This window comes from Ascidiella aspersa, chromosome 2 (genome assembly GCF_963924565.1).
Source record: "Ascidiella aspersa chromosome 2, kaAscAspe10.2, whole genome shotgun sequence".
Lineage (NCBI taxonomy): Eukaryota > Metazoa > Chordata > Ascidiacea > Phlebobranchia > Ascidiidae > Ascidiella > Ascidiella aspersa.
The window spans coordinates 4,769,639-4,795,581 of NC_139448.1; the positions used below are offsets into that span (position 1 = coordinate 4,769,639).

General features: G+C 35.1%; 2 protein-coding genes and 1 non-coding gene across 3 annotated transcripts in view; 1 reads left to right on the forward strand and 2 right to left on the reverse strand.

Annotated features, from left to right (window-relative positions):
• Nucleotides 1-18,068, forward strand: part of LOC146163258 (voltage-dependent calcium channel subunit alpha-2/delta-1-like) — a 30,561-nt gene extending 12,493 nt beyond the window's left edge. The window contains exons 9-25 of the mRNA XM_083383030.1: nt 2,327-2,499; nt 3,138-3,309; nt 4,782-4,853; nt 7,685-7,768; nt 8,469-8,605; nt 11,053-11,181; nt 11,564-11,652; nt 11,962-12,143; nt 12,566-12,784; nt 13,189-13,326; nt 13,736-13,786; nt 14,302-14,373; nt 14,801-14,978; nt 15,560-15,803; nt 16,136-16,276; nt 16,706-16,757; nt 17,805-18,068. Of these exons, the coding sequence (XP_083239156.1) occupies nt 2,327-2,499; nt 3,138-3,309; nt 4,782-4,853; nt 7,685-7,768; nt 8,469-8,605; nt 11,053-11,181; nt 11,564-11,652; nt 11,962-12,143; nt 12,566-12,784; nt 13,189-13,326; nt 13,736-13,786; nt 14,302-14,373; nt 14,801-14,978; nt 15,560-15,803; nt 16,136-16,276; nt 16,706-16,757; nt 17,805-17,903 (2,232 nt within the window). The 3' untranslated portion in view covers nt 17,904-18,068. The remainder of the gene's footprint in view (nt 1-2,326; nt 2,500-3,137; nt 3,310-4,781; nt 4,854-7,684; nt 7,769-8,468; nt 8,606-11,052; nt 11,182-11,563; nt 11,653-11,961; nt 12,144-12,565; nt 12,785-13,188; nt 13,327-13,735; nt 13,787-14,301; nt 14,374-14,800; nt 14,979-15,559; nt 15,804-16,135; nt 16,277-16,705; nt 16,758-17,804) is intronic.
• On the reverse strand, nt 12,237-12,311 carry Trnat-agu (transfer RNA threonine (anticodon AGU)). The gene has a single exon. It is a non-coding gene; the product is annotated as a tRNA-Thr (tRNA).
• Nucleotides 18,069-21,033: 2,965 nt separating the features above from the next.
• LOC146163260 (dynein axonemal heavy chain 12-like) overlaps nt 21,034-25,943 on the reverse strand; it is a 55,490-nt gene continuing 50,580 nt past the window's right edge. The window contains exons 67-72 of the mRNA XM_083381430.1: nt 25,709-25,828; nt 25,007-25,176; nt 23,880-24,084; nt 22,975-23,207; nt 21,896-21,987; nt 21,034-21,442 (exon numbers count right to left, since the gene is read on the reverse strand). Of these exons, the coding sequence (XP_083237556.1) occupies nt 21,276-21,442; nt 21,896-21,987; nt 22,975-23,207; nt 23,880-24,084; nt 25,007-25,176; nt 25,709-25,828 (987 nt within the window). The 3' untranslated portion in view covers nt 21,034-21,275. The remainder of the gene's footprint in view (nt 21,443-21,895; nt 21,988-22,974; nt 23,208-23,879; nt 24,085-25,006; nt 25,177-25,708; nt 25,829-25,943) is intronic.

The following is a 25,943-nucleotide window of genomic DNA, read 5'->3' on the forward strand; positions in this document are numbered from 1 at the left end:
AAATCCGAACCAGATTAGAACTAGAATTGGACAACATAAGCAATTTACAAACTAGGTTAAAATTAGAATTCGCCGCATTTTGCTCTAATTAATTGAATTGAAAAACTAGAATTGTGTTGTTGTCCAAGTCTGCTTCAGTCGTTCTGCTTGCTGCCTAACGATTTCCACGCTCGAGCGACCATTCAGCTGTCAATTGTCATTATGACGTAATAACACAGCTGCCGGCCCTAATTGGTTTGCATTGGAATGGCTTCGACCGAGATTGCGGCCTGCTGTGTGTTCTTGCTCTGCTGTTTGTAAATTGTCTGTTATGTCGAAGTAAGACGTAGGTCGCTTTTCTAACAAGCACCACTTCACAATAGAAATCGACTGATACTACTTTTTTGACCCCATACCGATACCCGATTTTTTATATTTTTGCCAACCGATAATCGATAACGATAACGATAACCCTTTTTTATATGTAAAATACGGTAGTAGCTTTAATTAATCAGACATATAATGCAAATTATATCCATTTTTCCCTATTTAATTATACAACTTGTATTTTGCATATTAACTTTGCATGATGCTGTACACAAGTTTTGGAAACCTTTTGCGTTTAAAACAGAATATTTGGTTACTTACAAAATACACGAAAGAGTTTTTTTAATATTTCGTCTATAAAAATACATTTATCTTTGTACAAAACTGCCGAATAATATTTATTTTACATTGTGTTCTCGAGAAACCACAATATCGGAACACTTAAACGTTCTCTTAGTATTTTATTATTTCCTAAATTTTATTATGCTTTTCCATTATTATTTCCCTTGTAAAACACCTTATTTCCCGTTAATTTTCTTCCTTTATAAGAACATAGCAAGCTCGTATTGGCTGTGAGATTGTTTTGAGAAAAATTCGGCCGATCGATATTTAATTGGACAAGATTCTTCGGACCTATGGCTAGCAAACATTCACCCGCCGTTGTCAAAACAAAAACGAAATTGCACGATAAAAAATGATGAAATGCGTAATTTTAATGTAGCGGTAAGATCCCGCACTCCTTTCTATTGTGTACGTTTCATTATAATAATAATGAATAAAAATATTGTTGTTGAGCAAGTATTTTACATTCGCTAGTAAAAAAAAATTATTTAATTATTACAAAAAAATTCCATATGGTTAGTTTTGAAGTGTTTGCTATTAAAAATGCTGCGCAATACATATTATGACAATAAATTGGACTAGGACTTACCTTCGGGTTGAAAACCTAACTAGACTGGCAGATACCATGGTTTGGTTTAATTTAAATTTCTATTGGTTTTCAAATTTTACTTATGAAGAAGCATTTATTTACGGTGGTCTAGAACAGGGTTTCCCAAACTGTGGTCCGCGACGAATGCACAGGTGGTCCGTGGCGATATGACAAGGAATTAAAATGTCACACATATACGTTGTACACTACGTAACCTTTCAAAGATAATTGCCGCAGTTATTCACAACTTAATGATTCCGAAAGCTTTTGCTATCCAGTATCGTAAATGTTACTTGTTGCGCCTTCGTTGTAGTCAAAAAGTTGTTTACGAAAAATTCTCGTATTCCTCGTCTATGACGTAATAATATATGCTTATCGCCATTCGAAAAATGCAGCTGTAACACAAATAGCGAATTGTTGATTTATGCAGAAAGAAGCAATCGCATCCGTCCCATTGACGTTGTCAGTTTTCTTGCGTTATTTTTTTGCTTTGTACTGCGGGCGGCGAAATATCAGATTCATAAATAGTGGTCCGTGGTCCGAAAAAGATTGGGAAACCCTGGTCTAGAAGAGTGCTTCTTAAACTTTTTTACTTTTGTTCACCCCTAGCATTTATCTCCAGATTTCATTCGCCCTTGTCTCATGATATAATAAAACTATCTCGTCTATAAAAACTTAGGAATTGATTTTGAAAAACTTAAAACTGATTTGTTTAAAAATTATCACCTGTTTACTGAACAGGTTGAACACCCGGAATATTCGCCCTGCTCGCAAGCTATTATCCATTTCTGACGGTTCACCCTTATTCACCCCTTTTGGTTGGTTCACCCCTTCAAACATTCACCAGTTTAAGAAACACTGGTCTAGAACTCCGTTGAAAACCTAACCTAAACTTTTAATTGTTTTTTGGCAGATACCATGGTTTGATTTGATTTCACTTTTTAATGGGTTTCAAATGTTACCTGTTTGTGTAACTCTGATGTTAAAATACTCCAGTAAGCAAGCTTGTGCTTCAAGTCAAACCACACCCAACAATGGCTCGTGTTCCACAACCTTTTCAATTAACAATCGTTCATTGTTACGTCACAGACACGCGTGTTCACCTACTCAGTGGGCAAGCATTTCTCGAGCACAACCAGCCTAAAGGAAATGGCTTGCAACAACAGGGGGGTGTTCGCCGCTATACCCTCAAACAGTGCGACACATGTTGTGACGAAACAATACCTTAGCAAGATTAGCAAAGCGCTGGCCTACTCTGGACAGTGAGTGTTTTGCGTTTTCTATACTTTCTAGCGTTTTGTTGATCTTTTGATTGTTTTTAAATCTTTGGCACAGGCATCCTTGTTTAGCGCAGAAATGGCGGTGATATTTAAAAAAAGTTCAATGCTATGAAAACTAAAACTTGGTACTTCAGAATCCTACGCTTTGTGCTACGAAACGTATGCATGATTTTTACCCGTTTTTATCTCAACAAATAAAGATTTAATATTTTTATTTAAGTGTCTTTTACAACATTTTTATTTAAGTGTCTTTTACAAGTAGTTTGCTAAAGTCTTGCTCGCGATAGCATTACATTCATATACGCGAATGTATTTGACAACCGGAATTTCATAAGCGTATTTACCAGTTCTATTTTTCTAAAAAGTTAAACTTACCCCTAAAGAATTTCAAAAATAAAATTATACTGAACAGATAATGGTATTTATTTTCTATCTTTCTTTTCTATGAACTATAATATTGTATAGCATTGTCCAAAATATCTTCTCAAGCCGAGTTTGTAAATCACTATACTCCATACTTGTCGATTACATGAAATCAACCCCGTACAAGGCTGTAAATATCCAAATAGCAGGTATGTCTCAAATAAATCTAGTTACCCCCAATACAATACTTACCCCAGGAAGCAGACCCACTGGACCCTCCCATACGAAGATGTTCTGGGGCTAGGAGGGGTAATCACCGCATCGAGACCCGTATATAGACCCACAACTGATGACCAGCTCACCGTCAAGGCCGTGGTGGGCTGTGACGTACTTTATGATGACGTCACATCTACTTTAGACGTTTCTCAGGTAGAGTCAAATTCGGTTAAAAACATTTTTTCATGTTTGGCATTGAACGCCAATAGGAATTTTTTAATAGATTGCAACTGTTTATTTTGTATGTAAAAACAACAGACCGTTGTGGGCCATTTAAACACCTGAGAAGTAAAATACTGTTCACCAAAGGTTAAGCTTTCAAAAAATGTCGCTGAGTTTATTAAAATTTACCTTGATTTTGCACTCGGTAAACATTACAATAATAAAGTAGCATTAACTGTATTTCTAAATAAATAAGGGAAATATCCCATGGGCCGAAAGGATTTTGATGACATTTCAAAAAGAACGACAATTTCGTAAAGCTTACTATAGTTTATTGCGGTTTTTTTAAGAATTTTATAACGCCAACCCCTAGAAAAAAAATTCAGTTACCGGTCCGTGAAAGGATTTTTGTATTTTTACCAGTCCGCAAGTGTCAAAATGTTAAGAATCACTATTCTGGCCTTCTTGAAAAAAGCTGGTCTTCATACACACTCTTGCATGTTTGCAGCACGCCATATCCCGCGGGACCCGCTCGTTTATTAAAGCTTATTGGAGCTTGCAACTGCCAGCTCGTCGTCACAATGCCTCCTTATTACGTAACAGAGCGGCGCGACAGCTTGGTGGGGTCGCGCTTGAGCGCCTTTTAATTTCACTCGCGCCTTGCAATAGCTTTTCATTAGCGACTTACGCGTTTGAACAGAAATACGTGACTTCTAGGTATTGCTGTTAACAGTGTTGTAAACAAACAATTTTGAAATGACTCGTCATTTGAAAAATAGTTCAAGTCCAAATCAAGTCATTTAAAAAATTATTTAGGCCCAAGTCCAGATATTTGAAAAATGGGAAAAGAAATAACTCTTTTTCGTGAATATGGCTGTCCAAACCGCTAAACATGTTTAAAAGACTAAAATCCCAAAATAATTAATAAAATTCTATTGCTGTTTTTGCAGTAATTGCGGATGTATATTTTATTTAAGAGATCAGCAGTAACAACACAAAATAAGGCTAAAATGAAATTAATTCGTTATCGGATCGGCACCGATACCACCCTAGTATCGGACGAATGCCGATACTACCACTAGGTATCGGGTATCGGTTGATGTCGGATGGGTGGTGTCGATTAGCCATGGTTTTCAATTCGACGCAGCGATTGTGAAATGTTAATTTATGAAAAAAAATTTAGTTGAACAACTAGAGGCAACTTCTTCGCTCAAGCATATTTTAGCCTAAAGACCTTGAAAAAATATTTTTGGACATTTCAATTTTATCATTTTTCTTGTTTGAGCATAGTAATGACGTCAATTGGTTTCCGATCCGATCGCGATATTTTTTTTATTATTATTTTTTTTATTTTTTTTGTCGGAATATCGAGCTTGAGTATCGGAATAACATGTCAAGTACCGAACATCTTTATGGACACTAAAACGGTTTAACCAACATTAACATTTCCACGCATTTTTCAGCTCGGATCAAATTCTTACATGTTCGGCATCGAAAACAACGGACTCCTCTTCTATCACCCGAAACTGGGAAAGGTTTGTAAATTTTCTCTTTTGTCAAAGAGTTTGCTTATATATTTCTTCCCCTGAAAATTAAAACAGATTACAACACAAAACTATTTAGACCAGGGGTTCTGAAACTTTTTTTACCGCGGACCCCCAAAATTTGTTTTTGCTTCACGTGGACCACGGTAAGCGGAATTTAATAAAAATGACGTCATGAATCGACGTCACAATACAAATATAAATCCGCGGTTTTAGGTCCACAAAATGTGAAAAGGAAAACAGAAACAGAGACATTCAGTGCAAAAATGTTTTATTTTTAATTAAACTATTTCTCTAGAAAAATTTATTACTTCCTAAATATATACGAATATTTCAATTTGGTCTTCGCCGACCCCCTAAAACGAGTACACGGACCCCTAAGGGGTCCATGGACCCCAGTTTAAGAACCCCTGATTTAGACTATTAAATCCATGAAGCCTAAAAATTCATGAAAGCTATTTAAAGGGGTTGCGAAAATTAGGAAAAAAAACTTCTACAGTTTAATGTGCACGAAAAATCGGGATTTCAAAGCATCAAACTTTTTCAACCTTAAACTGGGAATAGTTTTCCAGAATTTTCATTTAGTCAAAAAAATCTTTTTTTTTCTTTTCGATATATATTGTTCCCAGGAAATTGAAAAGATTAGCGCACACAAGTTTTCGGCCATTGAAAAAAAATCCTTGAAACTACAATAAGCGTTGCGAAAATTAAGAAAACAATCTGCTGCAGTTTCATTTTGACGCAAATTCGGGATTTCAAAGCATCAATTCTGAGGTTTAACCCACGCGGGCAAGAACATAAAACTTTATTTTTTCCCGGCAACTCGTATAAGGGTGCTATTTATTTTCACGCCCCGTTCCATTTAGCTTGAAATGCACATTTTGTGTTTTCTTTCGATTTCGGTTTAAATTCACATTACAAACCGGAAATTCGTGGAGTTTGGTTATGGAGAAAGTTTCTTGTGAAATCGTTTCTGGGAAATTTCTCCAAATGCAATGCGAAACATTTTACCGCATTGTTTTTACAGCGTGTCTGCAGCACGGATTGTGAAACTGTGGTAACGGCAGCGGAATTAAAATAAAATTTAGCGAAAAGAAAAATCCCGAAACCCACGTTATTTTTCTTCCTGTTGGAAATTACTTTGGACGCCGCAAATTTTCTTTCTCCGAACTTTGCACGACAGAATTGTGAAAACACTGAACTTTGGCGCACTAAAAAATGTTTGAGCGGCGGGTATTGCGCGACACGTAGAATCACAAAGTTGCGGCACTTTATTTAAATTAAGTTTACTAACTTAGGCATGTTTTAAACACAACATTCGTGAATTGCATTCATTTTTTAAAGCCATAGTGAAAATAGCGATCTGTGTGTGATTCGAAATATTGGTTTCTCAAACTGGGGTCAATAAGAGACTCTCCGCTTAACTTCTTTTCAGTTGACAGATTAATATTTCCCCAAAGAGATTTATCTTCACGAATAAAAATGTTTCGAGGAGTACATTTCAATCTTTTGAATTGTCTTCGTAAGGCATCTCCACAAAATCCAAAAATTGTGATTAAAGTGGCCCATCTTTATCACACTTTGCAATGCATTCGGTAATCCGACACAGATAACGTTGATCTTTCAAATACTATAAGCTGATTGTGCGATTTAATTCTGCTTTCATTGATATCCTGTCAATTGTACAAATGGTAAAGAAGAGATGAGCATTGATTTTCAACTTTTGTGTAGTTTAGGTTCTCAAATATTTTTTAAAGGCGATATTTATTCGTTTCAAAAAATGTAAATATTCTATATTTTAACTTCTTACGTGGCAGGTTGAAAAGTTGTTCGTTTTAAAGAAATCGCAAAGAAAGATTTATTACAATTTTCTTATTTTGTGTAAAGTTGTGTTTTTTCTGAAGCGCGTGCAGTGTAGTTTATGTTGTCAATATTCTTTTAAAAGAATTGTTTATATTTTTAGTTATAAATATTGTATATTTTGAACTTTTTTACGTGGTTGGTTGAATCATCTTTCGTCTTACAGAAATCGCTCAGAAAGTTTTAATTTTTTTTAGCATTTGTCTGAAAAATCAGTCAATACTGTAACACTGTCTTAAGGGCTTATCGAATTTTTACTCTATCAAACTTTATTCGTTGGTTCGATTGCCAAACTATTGCGCAATTTGTCCTGCGCCAAAACTATTGCGCAATTGTCCTGCGCTGGAATTTCTGTCACTCTGCGGACTCGCAACACTTTCGGAAATATCGCTCGTTTAAAAGCTGCACTGCTTTGTGATGTCATAAGCCTCGGCGCTAATGCAAAATCGCCGGCATCGAAGCTTTTAAAACGTCAACTACGAATTGATTTCGAGTCGTGAAGATTAAAATTGTTACTGATTTGGCGGATTGTTTCGTTCTAGTGATTTTACCATTGACGCAATTGCCATTCAAGTTGGATTGTTACTTTACTTTAGGGTTCTGGGGTTTGTGGGTCCTCATGGTTCGTGGACTAGCTTTTTGGGGTACAGTAACGCCTTATTGAAATACTATTGTATTATTTTTGAAAAGATAATAATTCAAAGGCGCTTTGGTGCCCTCTTCTTGAAAGTATTTATACCCTATTTTAATTTCATATTTAGGTTTCCTAAGTTCACTTGTGTTATGACGTCTATTTTTAACATTATCTCTAAGAACTTAAAAATAAGCCAGTTTATCTTTATATTTAAAATACCTCCATTCACTAAAACCAAAATGTTTTATAATATTAATTATTATTTTACGTAACTGTATTTTTTATAACATTAAAAAAACTTGAAAACCATTTTGTCATTCTGCTTCAGGCGCGTCTCGGCGTCCACTCCGCAATCGACATCGCCGAAATTGACGTCATCAATGACACGCTGGACGTCAGCAAGATGACGCAGGTAAGCACTTTGTTCGCTAAAAATTTATCTTATTTGGAGTCTTATAGTTTAGTCAGTAAATGCAAATAACTAAAGCAATAATATCGAACTTTTTTTAATACTTGATCAAATTTTGTGTTTTATGCAGTTGAGTTGTTTTGACCAAAAACTGCTTTATACTTTTATAGATTTATTTTTATTATTATCCAATGTCAAAACTATCTTATGCGTGCGTATAACTGTAGATAGTGTATATCGAGCTAAAATCCAGGTATTGTCTAGGATTTTCTTTTCAAAATTATTTTACCTGAAATCTGTTGTTAACATTCAGACATAAATCCTAAAAGCTTTAACGTTTAGACAAGGCCCATTACAATCTTAGTGTATAATTTAAAACAGAATTTTTTTTAAAAGAAACTATATTATTACAAAAAAAGCCTTGCCATCTTCCTTGGTGTATTTAAATTTCAAGTACAACCAAAAACAGCAGGTTTCTTAAGTTTACTTGTATTATGACGTCATCTCTTAAAAACCACTCTGGTCCACACAAATCATTTTTTTGGGGGGGGGGGCATCGTTCGAAAAAGTTTATGAACCCCTGCTATAACATTTTCCCGCACACAAAAAACTTTTCCGCAATCCGAACAAAGGCATCTGCACACATTACTAACCGCGTTCGAACAAGCCCAGTGTGACGTAACAATGAGTCGTTTGTCTCCAGATCCGACAATCGATGATCGAGGGGAGGGGTTCAAGTGGGGAGGAGGTGACCGCCGACGTTGTGTCGGATGACAGGAAGCACATATCCACGACCACCTACAGCTACTACTACGCGCCTGTGCCGCAGTCGCTATTCAGGTTTGTGACGTCATAGGTTATGACGTAATGTTGCTGATGACGCAGACCGGTGCTTTTTATATTTTTTTGCTGATCTGTAGTTCTTTGTGGGGCCTATCACTGTTCTTGTTATAAAATATAAAAGCCAAGAAAAATTGTAAAAATGTAGATTTTTTTTCCAAAGGAATTTTTCAAAACGGCTTACAAAATCTGAGAAGATGTAACCGCTTGTCCTGTTAAATAATCTGGTAAATAAATAAGGTAATTCACCAAATTTTCAAAAAGTATAAATAATTTGCAAAGCGTCCCAAGTTTGCCTGACCACTTAGAACAGTGGTTCAAAAAGTAAGCGGCCCAAACCATGGGTGCGAAGGGTAAAACAATTGATCGAGGGAAGATTTAAATATGCCCAAAAGTGAACTGTTAGATTCTTTTCATTCTAGTTTGTTCCATCTCAAGATAGACTTAATTATAGGCAGCATCGTACGAATTTATTTGGCTATATCTTATTATACTGAATTATTGCCAAACGTGCCAAACCGCCATGTGTAAGGTTGTGGAAAAACGAGTACACACTAAGATTTGCTTGAATTTGTATTTTCAATTTCCAGATAATGCAAATGAAAATCTCTGTTTGGCCTGCGAATATACCACCTCGCTTTGCTGCAAATTTACGGCTGTAATCTTTTCCAAACCCGACTTTCAAAATTCCCCCAAAAGCCTCGCGTCACAAAACTATTTGAAGTCACGCCGGACAAAAACGAGAGCGCTTCCGGGACTTCCCCCAATTCCCAAATTAGCCGGTGGCGGCAATAAAAAGTGGTGAATAATTCAGGGGCCGGACGCTTTTATTTACCCCCCACCTTTCCCAACTGCACAGAGGCTGGACACCTAATGGTCCTGGGCTCGCGTTTTAAAGCAAAGCGAAATGATGATTGCGGCCATCTTCGATTTCCGGCGAAATCAAATGACCCCGCTCGATATTTGATTTCCAAATTAAAGTTTGGTTGAAAATTCTCTAGGCCAGTTGCTCTTAAACCTTACTTCGTTGTTTACTAGTGTTTTAGTGACTTAAGTCAATGACTTGACTTAGGTGTGCACTTTAGTGACTGTTTTCAAATGACTTGACTTGACTTTAGTGCACTTTAGTGATTGTTTTGAAATGGTTTGACTTGACTTAAGTGTACTTAAATGACTTGACTTTAGTGGTCTTAATTCTGTTGGGTAAAATTACTTGACTTGACTTAAGTCACTATTTTCAACTGACTTGACGTAAGTGCACTTATGTCACTGTTTTTAAATAACTTAACTTCACTTAGATCTGTGTTCGACAAATAATTGTTTTTCTTTGTTTACGCACGATGTTACACCGTTACAACTAATTGATCTGCGTATATCCTATAAATAAAAATACAAAAAGGCGTGAAAAACAAGTAAGAGATGACGTCACAAATTTACGTCATAAAGTGACGCAATAAAAGTAACCTTAAGAACTGTTTATGGCGAAGCACGTGCACAGTAAAGAAATTGTTCGCACCAAAAATAACCTATTTTTTTCATTTCGAGCACTGTGTTGTGCGTATCGGCGACCTTGTCTTGTTTTGGGGAGCAAGACCAGCACCGTTTTGCCAACTGTGCATTTAAATCAGCGACGAGCTGGCAAAACGACGCCGTTATCAATTATTCAGCAATATCACACGCGCGGTTTCCAGCCAATAGCTTAAGGTTTAGGCCACTGTGGCCTTCCAATGTTGTTTGTTGTTGTTTGTTTTGGTGGCCGACACTCTACTACGGCTATGTCAATAAGTTAACCTTACTTAATGCCGAATTGCGGGTGTGCCAATTTGCCTCCTATACGTGGCTTCGGTTAAACTCTGTTTTAGATCAGAGTCGAATTCTGAGATGATGTATGCGCCAAAAGTTGTGTTTTATAGCTACGTAATGCAATACCAGCAGTTTTGTATACGTAAGAATACCTTGGCGTTTGAATTTTGTGATTTTTAATAAGGTAAATAAAAATATATTCGAAATTATTGCTCCATTTATACTTGCTTTCTGTCTATACACCCACTCACTAAAAATAAATCAAGTCTCAACATGAATATTTTATCTTATAAGTTATACCAAATGCATAATGAATCAATTGGTATCTTAATACACCCATTAATATCTTATTAATCGTGATGCACCAAATTTATAAAATAATTTTGTAAAAATAAAACTTGAGTGAAAGAAATTGGCTCCTGTGGCATTCAATCAAAAAACAACAGTAAAATACGAATATTACAAAATTTTAACCTCAAGGTATGTACCTGTAGGACAACATAAAAATCAATTTTAACGACTTTATTCGTTATAAAAAATTGTAAAAAAAGAATGAGTCAAAAAAACTTTTTTATAAACAAAAAGTTTATGGTATTTTATCTGGAACTTTCTATTAAATTGTTAGTTTAACTTCTTTTTTCTAGTTTAAGTCTGGTAGTTCCTCTCACCAACCTTCACCGCTACTTTGGTACCTCGCCTGTGACGTCACTATCGCAATTGTTGGTCAACAACGCCAGTGTTTACTCTCAAGTTTGTGGAATAAGATGTTTGAAGTGAGTGGCATTTAGAAAGATAGGGCACTTTTCCTTGGAAATGCTGCTACAAATTTGTTGCCTATCCAATGTATTATTCTGTACTTTGCGCCAACAACCATAACTTATCTTAAGTTCACAAAAAAAAAACATAAAAAAGATGTTTTTATAGTAAAAGTTACATCAATGTTTTTTATAGTAAAAATTCATAAAAAATATTTTTATAGTAAAAATAGATCATTTAAGATATAGATGTTATTTATTTTGTTTAAATTAATTTGAGCTACAGATGTAATTTGTTTGATTTTAATACATTCACGATCATGTAATGACTGTAATAAATGGTTTCCTAGTAAAATTAAAAATTCCAAGCTGTTATTTCAACATTTGTGACGTCACACAGGGTTTCGAGTTGCAGCAACGACCCAGGTGCGACATCTGGCGGTATATGCGCGAGCATGCAAATGGTTGCGGACGGAAGTGCTTGTGAAGGTAAGGAACATTCTATTGCTTAATTCATATAATTTGTTGAAGGACACAATAAAACAAACAAAGCAACAAAATCTAAATCAAAATAATCCATAAATCGACATTGGACAGAAAATTCGGGTTTGCGCTATATAATTGCGATATTAATTGTAGTTCGATATAATTCCAGTTTAATATCACTTTTAAAAAAATATTTCCAACTTTTAGTTTAGCCAGTTTACACATCTACGTATAAGTGTTTTATACCATTTAATTAAAAAGTGTTTTGTCAATTTATCGATAGATTTACCGTTTTAATTGTTTATTTTTAAGGTGGAATAGAACCAAGTCAAGTCAGCGAGGTTCTGCTTAACGGTTGGGTGAGCAAGGAGTTCCTGGCACGCCATTGGCTGAGCTCGGCTTCCCACAATGCAGTGCGCAGCGTGTTTATAGCAACCGACTCTTCGCCTTCTGTTCTTAGGGTACAACACTTGCAAAAAGACCAAGTATCAAAGGTAACCTGAATTCTAAACAATCTTGTCTTTACACCGGATGCCAGCAAGGCATGCTAGAAAGGTGCAAGTAAGGCAAGCTAGAAAAACAACTGTAGCCTGTAGTGAGGTTCGAACTCACGACCTCCGGCCATACTGGGGCCGTTGCTTTATCAACTGAGCTACACAGGCTAGCGAGCATTGGCGTATGGTTGCTTCTCGACTTGCTCTCCTTGAGCCTGTGTAGCTCAGTTAGTAGGGCGACCAGACCGATTTGTCCGAAGGTCGTGAGTTCGAACCTCAGCACAGGCTAGTTGCAGAGTGCCGCGATTTTTATAATACCTTTTTAAAGGAGAATATAACTAAGTATTATTAGGATGATTTGTGTTATAAAAACAAAGTTGTAAATATATGGCGCTTTTTCAATTACTTTTCTTTATTTTTAGGAAATCGAATCTATCCTTTCCAACCCCTTCACAAAAGATTACTTTAAGCGCCCCCTGCTCACTACCGCCACCATATACAGTGTGGTCAAAGTAAGCTTGACGTCACAGATGACGTGGCTGGTGACGGAATCGGCCACAACTATGACGTCATTCACGTCTGCCCCACCAACGACGTTTGAAAGCTACACAGGGACTACCGCGTACATTCAACCGGAGAAGGTATAACTTTTTTCTCGATTGCAAAATTTCAAGGGTTCTGGGTTCGAACCTCAACAAAAAAAAGCGCTAAATTTTTTTTTAAACTGCGCAATCTATAATAATTACCTGTGGAGCATTGTATGTTTCTACTCAATCCGATATTTTGTTTTTTATTCCCCATACCGATACCCGATATTTTTGGAAAATGTTAAGCCGCCCTGTCGATAATAATAAATTACGTTAAAAATGTAACAAAATTACTAAGTGTTAAAATCAGATTGTGCGAATGAAACTTAAACATGGAATTAAAAAAATAAAAGTTAGAAGGTTCAAATTTGATGTATTTTATTCGCTTGATTCAAATCGTTAATTTAATTCTATGATTTTTAACGATGGGTGATTTTTAACGATGTTTATATTTGCAGACCATGAACCTTATTGTGGCCAGTCGAGCATTTAGCCTAACTGTGACGTCACAACAAGTAACGCCTTCCGTGACGGGGGAGGTGTTGGACCCCATCACTTTGAGAGACATGCTCTTTAACATGACGTCACCAACACCGGTAATTACGTCAGAGGTTTTGTGTTTTGTGTGAAATGACGTAATAAAGTATAATATAGCTATTTAGAGTTTCCAAAATTCAAAACAAGTTCGTTATTGAAGTTTTATTTGAAAGATATAGTTTCTAAAAGTAAATAAAATATGAACGTCCTGATGAACTAATTTTATTAAAATAAATATAAAACTTCCAAAGTTAAGTTCAGATATTTTTTAAAATAAACCATGTTTTCAGATGTTCGTTTTTTTCTGACGTTCTTGTCTTTTTAAAACGAATAAACTAAACGACATTTGTAAAATTTCAGGACATTTTGGTTGTTTTGTTTCGACCGTAATTAATGAGTTGAAAAACGCAGAGCGTTAGAATTAGCGGCCCTCAACTAACAAGAGTATTCACGTTTTGTTTGATGCAGGGTGGAGGTCAAGGTTGCCAAGGAAGTCTTTTCTGCAATTGTTGGGAGAAGGTATGACATTATTTACTTAGATACACAGCATACACTGTTTTTGGAGGCTGGTATACAACAGTGTAGCAATCATAATAGATTTTTATGCCTTCTTAAATCCTTGTTAAGAAACGTAGTAAGAATATTAAAGCCCATACAGAAGTAGGTAGCATTTCGAACGTTTCGAACATCTCTTTGTTCATTTTTTCAACACAATGTCGAACATCTGTATAGGCTTGATACTCTACTTCTGTGTGGGCTTTAATTTTCTTACTACGTCTAACTACAACCTCCAGCCATTATGCTCTAAAATTGTTTACAAACTGTCATGTAAATTAGGACACAAAGGCAAAAAAAAAATGTTTACAGCAACTCAATACAACATCTTTTTCATGTTTTTGCATTGCTATTAGCTTAATTAACACGGCCCATACAATCACTTACTAAAACAACCCAGTACGAATAAACGAAACTACCTCAGAATGCTGATTTTACAAACTCGCAACTAACTACAATGCTTACCTGTTATATTATAGGACGATCTGTGTATTGTGTTGGACGACGGAGCTCAACTTATAATGAGCAACCAAGACGACCAACAGCACAAGGTTGGAAAACTATTTAGTTTAAACATAACAACTATTAGTTTATCTTGACAAGTACCATTTTGTTATTCAACAATCGTTAGAAAAACGTTGGCAAACAAAATTGTTTGAGTTTAAAAAAAAGCGAATTAGACAGAGTGTTTTGTTTAAATAAAATTTTAAAGCCATGATATTTCAAGAAATCTAAAAATATTTTTTTTCTCAAACGTTTCGCCTGTAACTAGTGCCATCATTAATGTAAAATAAAGTGAATTTTTTAAATTTAATCTGCAACCATAAGACTTAAAACACGTGAAAATGATAGACAAATGCGTTTCGGAAACGAATGAATCTACCGACATGCTTTTCATAAGGTGTTAGAATCCTACTACTGTCTTACACGATCTATATTTTATCATAAAATGTTCCTAAAACATGAAGTCACTCTCAGGTTGGGGGATTTTACGGTTCGATCGACGGCCAACTAATAAAGTCACTGGAGCGTGACGGCGTTTACGTCATGCGTCACGTGCTCGACTACCAAGTGATTTGCAACCGGAGCGACAACGTCGACAGTGCGTCATCAAGGAGTTACGTCATTCCCACCCTTACCGGGATCGTCAAGTACGGTGAGTCATGACGTCACTATTGATAGATGTGACGTAATGCAAACGGCGCCCGAATGCAAGTTTATTTAAGAAATAGTTTATTGTGGTAAAATTGGCCGACATAAATAAATATTTATCAAACTTTAAAAATTTATATTTGGTTAAAAACTAATAAATGTTTTTTTGAAAATTACCTAAATAAATTATTTTTTCGAAAAAATTTTGTCGGAAAAATTTGACTTGCGTTTTGGTTTGATCGGTGTTGTTGTAACTTAAAAGACTTGAATAACGACTCACCTTGACTTGTTTTTATTTTGAACAAAATTAAGAGACCTGGCCTAGTTTACTTGGACAGCTGTAACTCCATTGTTGTAGTTGACGTTTTTCGGTAAATTTGATATTTACCTTAGTTTTGACATGTAAAGCGGTTTGATCGTTCTTTGTTTTGTTTTTTGGTGTTTTCTATTTAAAATATTGCTTTTCTAAGCGGTAAACAATGCCGAAAAAAAAAATGGTTAAAACATTTTTTTTCGAAAAAAAAAAGTTTGTTAGAAACGATTTTAGTTTAATACTAATTGACCAATTATTTTATTTCCTTCAAGGTCACTCCATGGTCACCTCTTCCCTGTTGTCCCTCCGCAACCTGTTCACCTTTGCTCTGACGTCACTGATGACGTCAGCGTGGGGTGACGTCATACAGACGTACCCGTTCAGCGCAAGCGAGACGAGCGAGTCGAACTACCGATACTCGAAGAAACATTGCGTTTTCAGGAACGCCGTGTTCCAGTTCGGTAGCGGCGTGGGGGTTTTTGAGGGGGAAATACCCTGCGGCGATACCTGCAACAGGTGAAAACAATAATTGGTGCGATTTCAGTTACGGCCTGTTTGTTGTATGTTTGGTGCGATTTAATTTACGGCCTGTTTGTTGTATGTTGGGCGCGATTTAAAGGCAGTTTTTGTTGTGGCTGATGAAAATATTGGCAATTTTTCACGATCAAATATTGGCAATTTTTTTTTTCACCGCAATAATTGTAGTCTAAAAAAGTTTTTTTTTTGAGGTTTAATTTATTACTACAGTTCGAAAAATGTAACACGGGTATCGGCTCCAAACCGACGTTATCGGAAATCCCTAATCTCTCGGTTTCAGTCAAATAAAAAAAAATGTGTATATTGTGCAGAACTTACGCTGCCAGTCGGATTCCCGGCACCAACCTTCTCATGGTCACCGCCGACTCATGCTCGTCGTCATGCTTCACCGAGTACCCGCGTGACGTCATGCAGAGTGACGTCACTGCCGAAAAGGCGTGCGCGCCGCAGAGGTGAGAAAATAGGTTCGAAAGATTTGGCGAAATAAAAGTTTTTAATTTTAAGTCCAGATAAAAATCATCTTTCTGCTAAAAAAGTAACATGGCCTGGCGTTTGTTTTTGATAAAACTGAAAAGTTTTGGCTTTGGAATAAATATGTGTGAGAAAGTTTATCAATAAACTTAAAAACTTAAGTTAATATGAAAAGAAGTTTATTTGTAAAAAAACAAACAAATCCTTTGTTAATTCAAAGTATACACATAAAAAACTCTGCTAATGTTTATAGATCGACACTGGACAGTTAATATTAAGGTAATAAATCGACAAGAAGCAGCAATGGAGAATAGCAGATAAATCTGCCATGTATAAACGCTAGAATATTTGTGTTTTGAAATCAATCTGATGTTTTTTTGCGCCTTGATTTAACTTGTTTTTGTTGTCAGGTTCCGGAAACCCCCTCGCGAAGAATGTTACGACACGAGAAGTTTACCAGAGGTGAGGCGAAATATTAGATAATTGGTTTGCTAGAGTTTAAGTGTTACATGTTTTTTTCTTCACTAACCTGGCGTTTGTCTATTACCGTGTTTTTTTCGTTCACAATAATAACCCAATGCCAGACTTGGACAACTAGATTCTATTTTTCTAATTCAATGAATTAGAGCAAAATGCGGCTAATTCTAATTCTAATCTAATTTGTGAATTGCTTGTGTGCTTTATCATTCCAGTTCTAATCTAATTTGGATTTGACCAAAAATCCTACTTTGTTTATCGACATGTTTAGTCGCTTAGTGAAAACAAAGAATTTGAATTCAAACTCTTTGGTTGAAACGTAATTTTCACGGACTAAAAATCATATGCTATGCTAAAATGCTTAAAAATTAGTACACACATAATTGACATGCACATTCCTATTAAAATACTTCTCGATTTAAATGTAATTGATTGTGAATAATAAAATGTAATTTTAGTTTAAATTCTAGCTCAAATTCGTTTTTTTAAGAATTCGGTAATTCTAATTCTAATCTAATTTGGAAAAACTGAAATGCTCTAATTTTAATTCTAATCTAATTTTAAAAAGCTAAAATAAATCTAGTTGTCCAAGTCTGCGCAATGCACATATCTTGCTGATATCAGGCCCCAGACATTTAATTTGACACCAAATTTTAAATCGACAACATTAAGCCGTACATTGTTGTTTCAGACTTTATTTTGAATTTTAAAATGTGTTTTTATTTATAATACCTAATTTTTTTTTTTCTTTTTTGAAAACCAGAATTTTTCAGACACTATTGAAAAAAATATCCCTTAAACCAAAATAATTTTATTTTTTGTAAAACCAGAATTTTTTGGACGCTATGGAAAATAATATCCCTAAACCCAAATCATTTCATTTTTTGTAAAACCGGAATTTTTCAGACACTATTCAAAAGAACAGTTTTAAAACCTTATTTATTATTTTTGGTAAAACAAAGATATTCTAGAAAAACCAGGATCTTTTTAAATATTAGTAAAACCTAAATCATTATTTCTCTTTACATCCAGGAGTTGGACAAGGATTGCGGCGCCGCCAGGTTGTCGCCCCTCTCATCCGCTCTCCTCGTCGCCCTGGCAACCGTCCTGACGCAGCTCGTCACCAGATAGCAGCAGAGAGCTGGCGGCCGACTTTATTTATTTTTCACGCACTTCATTTCTTCCGGTCCGAGTTTCATTTATCGAACGCATGTTTTTTGGAGTTTCGTGAAATTTTTATCATCGTTTTTGTTTGTGTTTTTGGCTGATCATCGAATCTTTGCCTGTTTTTGTTTGTATTTTAAACAGGTCGAAAAAATGCTGTTTTTAAGTTAATTTTTTTCGTTAGAATATTTTCAACACGGATTTTTTACCTTCTTCCGATTTTTAACATTTATTTGTTCTCCCTTTTTCTTGCCGATTTATTTTGCCAAGATGTGGGTTCGTGCATTATCTCTTATTTCCTAACTTGAAAGCGTTTCAACAGGTTAGCTATTAAAACTAAAATTTCAAAAAAACTCTAGATAAATTTTTCTTTCGAAAAACGGTACATGATGATTTTTGGTTCTTCCAAATTATATTTTCCTGTATGTTTTTACCATCTCATTTGCGTTTATCTTGTGCTAAATTTTACATGTTTATTACCGTCCTGACTTTTAGCGTTTTCACTCAATCTCATTTTGTTTGCAGTTTTTACGTCGATCATTTTTTTTCGTTTGAACTTGTTTCGTTGAACTGACGCAGTTGTGTGGTCGAAAAATAGTGCCCTATCTTTTCGTGCAGTATATATCCTTCGCTAACCTTTTTTCCTGTTTTATCCCAAAGTTTTGCACTAACATGTACTTTTGAAACACTTTGTTATACCAAACCAATCGTTAGGGTTTTGTATTGTAAAATGCCGTTTAAAATTAAATGATGTTTTTGCAAATAGAACCTTAACTTTGTCACATATTTGTAATTAGATAAAGTACTGCGACAAAACATATTGATTTGAAATTGAATCAGTCACATGTGGTGTAACTTCTGAATGACCTGAACGCTAATTAATGGCTACTTTGTCGAAACAAAATTTGTAAAAGTTGTTACTGATAAAATGATATCATTTTCTTTGAAAATCTCTTCAGCGCTTTTCCGTTTCACGCGAATATTACTTGTTTTTGGTCATTGTTACCTTTTTTAAAACATCATGTAATACTAATCGCACCTTTACAAAACAAAACTCTAGTTAACTAAGTGTCACACTTTGTTTCGTTAAACATAAATTACAGAATTATTTTCAAAACTATCATATATATATATACCATGTCAGAATTTTTATTTTTAGTTTAGCATTTAAAAGAAATGAAACCCATTCGAACTATAAATAGTTTATGAAACAATCTTAAATTTTTATTTTTGCTCGGATTTTCACTTTTGTGGTCCTATAAAAACATTGTTTTTCATTTCACTCTATCATTGCAGTGTGTTGTTGCATCTTCTAATTGGTTTTGAGTTCATATATTTGCACACCGTTTCATGTATCTGTCTGCGTTGGGAATTGTTAATCTGACAAACTTTGCGACGCGTTTCTTTTCATTTTCGAACTTTTTCTGAATTGCGTTTTCGCATTCTTCTACTTATATTCTTGTACCGCTAAAAGTTTGCCTCTAATCGGTGAAAATAAAGATGTTTCTGAGAGAAATTGTGGAATTTGATGTTTTTACAGAAAATTTAAATTAGTTTGCAACATTGCTGCTAACAAGTCATTCCAAGTTTCAGTTAATTCAAATATCTTAATGTTTACTCCTGGTCAAGCCTTTTTCATAAAATATCAAGTTTAGTTTCCGCCCAAGCCGAAAGTTGCCCAAGTCAAGTCCAGTCATTACTAGGTCAAGTCAACTTCAAGACAAGTCATTGACTTAAAAGTGATACGCTAAACTATAAAATTGGGAATCTAGTCCGATAAAGAGTAATAATTGAACTAAAAATAATAATAACGCAGTATACAGCAAGCATTTTTTTACGTACAAAAAATAAAACCAAGAACGCAATTTGTATTAAAAAAAATATTTAAAACACTTAATTTCAACTCAAGTTAGATAACACAATAGCTTGTCTAAGTCATTTGTCCAAAAGAAGTCTGTTTCTCAACGTTCTTATCTTTTTCAGTTTATTTTAGCAACAACTTGTGAAAAACTTGGAGAAGAACTCCCATAAACAGATTTATGGCAAAATCGACGAAAAAATAACCTTTTCCAAAAGCCATTATTCGTTTGAATTTACTTGCTTTTTTAGGGAGACTGTTATAGAACCTCAACTAATTTCCATATAGGCTAAAGTTTAAAGCAACAAACAAATTTAAAAACGAATAATTTAGCTATATTTCTTTTTTTTTAGCATTTAGCAAAAAATATTTTAGTATGGGGCTATTTACTTACCCGGTAATTAAAACGTGTTAAGACAATGTTTTTTATCTTGTTGATTTTTACCATTTATTTGCTTTGTATTCAAAATTTTTCTCAATTTCCAAAGTAATTTGTTGGAACTAACATAAACTGGTTCGTAGAGCAATTTAAAAGAACTTGAAACCAAAAAAATGCCTGAAGTTTGATTTAAAATTATAAGTTTGTATCATAGTTTTACAAAGTTTTGTTTAAAAGTCTGCTTTTAATGAGGAATTTAGCAAATCTTTCTTTGCCTTCTTAAAATCTTTTGACGTTTGTACTCGTTTAAAGCTTTACAAAATAATTTTTTTTATAGAAAACGACACTTTTATTCCGGAAACACAAGCGAAAAAAACTTAATATATATATGTGTGTGTGAAGAAGAAAGAATACATAGAAAGTGTTAGTATTTCACAGCAAAAAAAAAAAATTGTTAATACTTTTCATCCAACCGGACAGGTCCAGCTCCTTTACTCAGGTCCTGTCAGCAAGGCTAAATTGGAAAACTACTGCACAGCAAACCAAAAAACCAACGCGTCTACATCGCGAGAAAGATAAAAATCAAAGCACGAAAGAAAATCCCCCAAACAAAAACGCAGGGCAAACATGAAATGATAAAATGGCGACATTTAGTGTTAAGAGTTGTGTTTTTAAAAATGATTTTAGATATCTTTTTCTAAACGATATTTTCCTGAACAAAATTGAACGATTTCATTTTTTTTAACTCTCAAACCCAAATTAAAAAAGTAAACTCTTAACATCAGGTTTTAGAAACACATTACTTTGTAGGAGTGCTAAAATTTTTACGAAAATGATCTACTTTTACATTATAAGGCTATTGGCGATTCATAAAAACCTACAGAACAATTTAAAAGCACTACTGAAAATTCAGGAAATGCAGGAACAAAACATCGATAATAATGAACAAACAATTGACCGATGATAACAATGACGTGACAATGAAGATGACATTGCCCCTTGTGACGTTTATCAAAAAAAATCTCAAAGTTTACCAAAAAAAAAAAAATGAAAAAAATCAAAAAAAAAAGTTGAAAAAAACCCTCCCGAAAAAAAGGTGCAGTTAGTCGTCCAGTGCGCAGAGGAGAGCGGTTCCCCGCTTAATCCAGTGCGACTCAGGTCGGTCGGAGGGCAGTCGGATGGCCAGGACATAGTTGGTTGAGTGACCGGTGGTGGACAACGTTCCTTTGCGCTCGCTCGTCTTGTAAACCGGAGTGTTGTAATCGCGGCCTGAAAAGCAGGAAATTTAAGGATTGTGGCCGGAATTTTTGACTTTCAGGTCAAAATTATAGAAAGGCTTGGTTGATGTTGATTAAATGGAGTTGCTCGCAAAAGGGTATAGCGTTGCAAGAGAAAGGTCAAAGGGTCTTCTTTGACAAATATTTTATTTTGTTTAACGAAAACCAGTAACAGCTTAATGTAGAAAAAGTATTCTAGCTTCCAATCAGAAAATAATATTTTCTGTTAATTTTTAGCTAAAAGGTGTTCAATTTTTATTCAAAAGCCTAAGATTCTTTCGTTTAATTGTCAATTTCTGCAGCAGATTTTAAGATTATTGAATGAATGTGTCATTTTCTTTACCATGTAAAAACACAGACTTGCGTTACTAGCGATAATTTCTAAAACGTTTAAGTGTTTATTTGTGTATGTATCAATAAGATGAGTTGTAACGTTTATTCTCACCAATCTTGATTTTGTCCACTCTGTTCGGTTTCAACCAAATAATGGGCACAGTGTCAAATAACACCTTTGGTCGTTGTTCGGCCAAAACACCCCTGCAAGAAATACATAGATTTTAACAGGTGGTAAGTAGATTGCGTATGGTAAAAATACAGGGTGTCCATAAAGTCTCTTTACAATCCAAAAAAATTTAAAAAATGAAATGATGAGATATCGCAATAAGGTTTGTTTTATGTTAATCAGTATTTCATAAAGTTTATTGACACTAAAATATATTGTTTTAGACAAAATTTCTAAATTAACCGTTTAGATGTGCTTCGTGCAACTAATGGTGCCCATATAGAAGTGTTTTAAATAAAGTAATGATATTTTTAGTCAAATGTTGATTAAATGTTTAGAAGTGTATTTAATGTGTCAAAACTTTATGAAATACTGGTTAAAATAAAACAAACCTCATTGCGATATCTCATCATTTCTCTTTTGAATAATTTTTCAAATTGTAAAGAGACTTTATGGACACTCTGTATATATATTGGGAGAGCGACGGTCCCGGTATGACCGGCGGTCGTAAGTTCGAACCTCACTGCAGGCTATTAATTGTTTTTCTAGTCAGGTCTAGTCTGTACTATAATCCTGATCAGGCTGACTAATTTATTAATAATAAAAAAAACATATCCTCCATTTAAAAATCCTTACTGAATGTTCGCTTGAACCGATTGCTAACGACGCCTTCGCTAAACACAAACACAGTATAAGGGCTACTTCTTTCTGTCCCAGCGCGCTCCGTCCAAGTAAAGACCGTAAATATAAACGCCTTTATCACTGAAACTCGATATTTTGAGTAAAATATAAAGCCATACTATCCAATATTAAATTCCACCATTACCATATATGAAGAAAACTATGGTGGCTGCTATAACTATAGTGGCTAAACTATAGCGGTGGTAAGTTGTTCAGATTAGGAATGTATTTAGCAATTAAATTTAAGCCGAGTAGCAATGATGCGAGTATTGTTCGAAACTATTGGAGTCGTGTATGTAAGCTAGCACAAATAAATGAGAGTGCCTGTAACAAGCGCCTACTTCTTTCTGTCCCAGCGCGCTCCGTCCAAGTAAAGACCGTGAATATAGACGCCGTCAGGTGGCGCCCCATCGCTCGTTTCGTCGAAAGGAAGAACTTCGAACTCGAAGTCAAGCTTGTCGATCGGGATCGTGTACTTCCGCGCGTAATTCTGACGCGCCCCAGTCAGGAAAGCTTGGGTGAAGAAAAATCCCGACACCCAGAACACGGCCGGCTTGCCGTCGTCGTACCAATCCTGCAGACACCAACAGGTCGGTTAGTTTTCCGTTAAAATTGAAATTTTATAACGATTTTGTATGAAACTGTGAGCCAATGTTGTGATGACTTAAGCCAATATTTGAAACAAATTCAAGTTACTGTTTTCAAAAAGTTGACTTGCTTTTAAATGATATCAATTTTACCAGGTTTTCAATGCATTTATCCATTTTTAGCAGGTTTCGTTCCAATAGGTTTACTTGCTTGTTTATTAATTTTGCTAGGTTTTTCTATGTGGTTTTATACCAATATTGTGTGCTTGAATATATGTGCTTTAATGATCTTTGTTATGAATTACACTGAGTGTATTGAAGTCACTTTTTTAAATGAGTTTGCTTGTTCGAAAAAACACTTTTAACTGATTAAAATTTTTTGACGCTAACGACTTGACTTAAACTTGTAAAGGCAGAGACTTGAACTAGAGTGACTGTTATTTGGTAAAAACAACTTCACTTTGTGTTAAATTATTATTTATAAATTACTTTACTCTACTTTTTACGTTGCTTGTCAAAACTTAGCTGGGGTTTTCAAACTCTCTGCAGGGCAGGAATAGAGTGGCTTGACCAAAGCCAAATGTGAACACCGCCTCCAAGTAATTGCTTTACTGTTAGTTTTCAAAAACAAACATGCCCAGATACAGAATGGAACTTACTTGGAGAAACTTGAGCCTGGCTAGGAAGTTGTTGATGTAACTTCCAAGAGGTTTCAAGTTCGGGTACGACTTCTTCATCCACAGCTCGGGGACTTTCCCGATCAGCAGACTGCCGGCCACCTTCTCCAGTTCTGCGTTCATCACGACCAATCCCTTGATCGCCTTGCGGAGATTGGTCAGGGTTGATCGGATAATACGCAAGAGGCTGTGGGTTGAAAGAAAGAATTAAAAAAAATCAGCCTAAAACTGCAAGTTTTACAGATTTGTTTGCCTTTTAAAAGCAGCGCGATGAAAGGTCCGTGTACTTCAAAAATAATAAATAAAAATCGGCCGATAAAGGAAGTTTTATCGAGATTTTGATCAGGGTTTTTTAGGATTGATCATGGTTGATCGGATAATACTTAAGAGACTGTATATTGAAAGAAAGAATTTAAAGAAAAATCGGCCGAAAACTGCAAAGCTTTACAGATTTTTGATCAGGATTTTCAGGGTTTTTCAGGATAATGCACAAGAGACTGTGGGTTGGAAGAAATAATTTTAGTGAAAATCGGCCGAAAACTGCAAGTTTTACCGAGTTTTTAAGGGTTTTTTAGGTTTGATTGGATAACATAGACTGTGAATTAAAAAAAATTAGGGTAAATTTGGCCGACAACTGCAAGCTTTACAGATTTGTTTGCCTTTTAAAATACAGCAGGCAAATTTGCAGAAAGTAAGGATTTACCACGAAAACTTTCGGAAACTTGATTTATGTTTTGCGTTTCGATGCAAGGACAAAATCAAGATTATAGGGAGGGTTATTTCACATTAAATTAAATCGAAAGTCAGTTTTGGTTGGTCAGCGAGATATGCCAGACGACAAATTTTATCCAACAAAAACGGTCGTGGATCAAGTGGAGTTAAACTCGGAGTAAATTCGGAACAACTAATTTTGGCTGAAAGAGGCTGGGCCTTATTTCATAGGGGCTGGGCCTTATTTTAGGAATTTGAACGATTTATAAGTTTTTGCAGTGATTAAAACGGCCTTTTTAACTTGTTTAAAAAAATATCAATAAAACAATGATTTTGGCAAATTATAAACGGATTACGCATAACATTTCGATTATATTTGAATCAAACAAACTTCTTACTTGTTGAATCGTTCCATCTCTTGAACCAGAACCGTGTTCATGCTTTCCTCATATAGGACCGGATATTTCTCCAAGCTCGCTTCGATGTCAAAGTCCTTGGGAAGTTTGTTCGAAATGTCGAGCGCGATCTCGTTCAATGTGTCATCGGTCTTACCCCCTCCGCCCCCTGACTGTGACGTAACAATACGGTTTGCTTAGATGTGGAACACAACAAAACACTAAGATTTAAAATTTAATGGTATATTGATTAGAAGAAGACTAATTTATAACCTTAAATCCGAAAAGTCTTTTTAAATGACGGAAAAATTCTAATCCGATGCAATTGCAGTAAAAAATAATAAATTTTGGATAGAAAGGCCTGTTAAAAAAATAAGTATTATTGTAGTAAATTGATATAACAGTACCGACACTTGATTTTTTGCCTGCCCATTTAGTTAAACTCAGGTAACCACAAAACGACAAAATCGAAAATATATGTTTATAGTAGTAAGGTAAAATAAATACTAAAAAAAAACATAGTACATTGTTGTAGAAAAAAATATATTTTGATGGTGTATTATTATCACTACTCCCAATGAACCATTATTTGTGAAATCAGAACAAATTATTATTTACTTAGAAAATGCAATTTAAGTATAGCCACTCAGTACTTCACAGAACAGTGGTCAGCACCAACGAATGTCGTTTTGTTCTGTCACTTACTTGAGAGCCTAATGCTAACAGGACTGAGTCAAAGAGCTGACGTGTTTCCTGCAGTTCCTTGGAAATATCGACGTTCTCGTGCATTCCAAAAACATCGGGGTACTGAATTGTCGGGAAGTTCTGCGTTGCCAAGAAATACAAAGTAAGTCGTACATGAGGTGAATGCTATTACATTTCACAACTTGACAAACTATAGCAATATATTATTAGCTGATTTTCCTTTCCTAAAGTGACA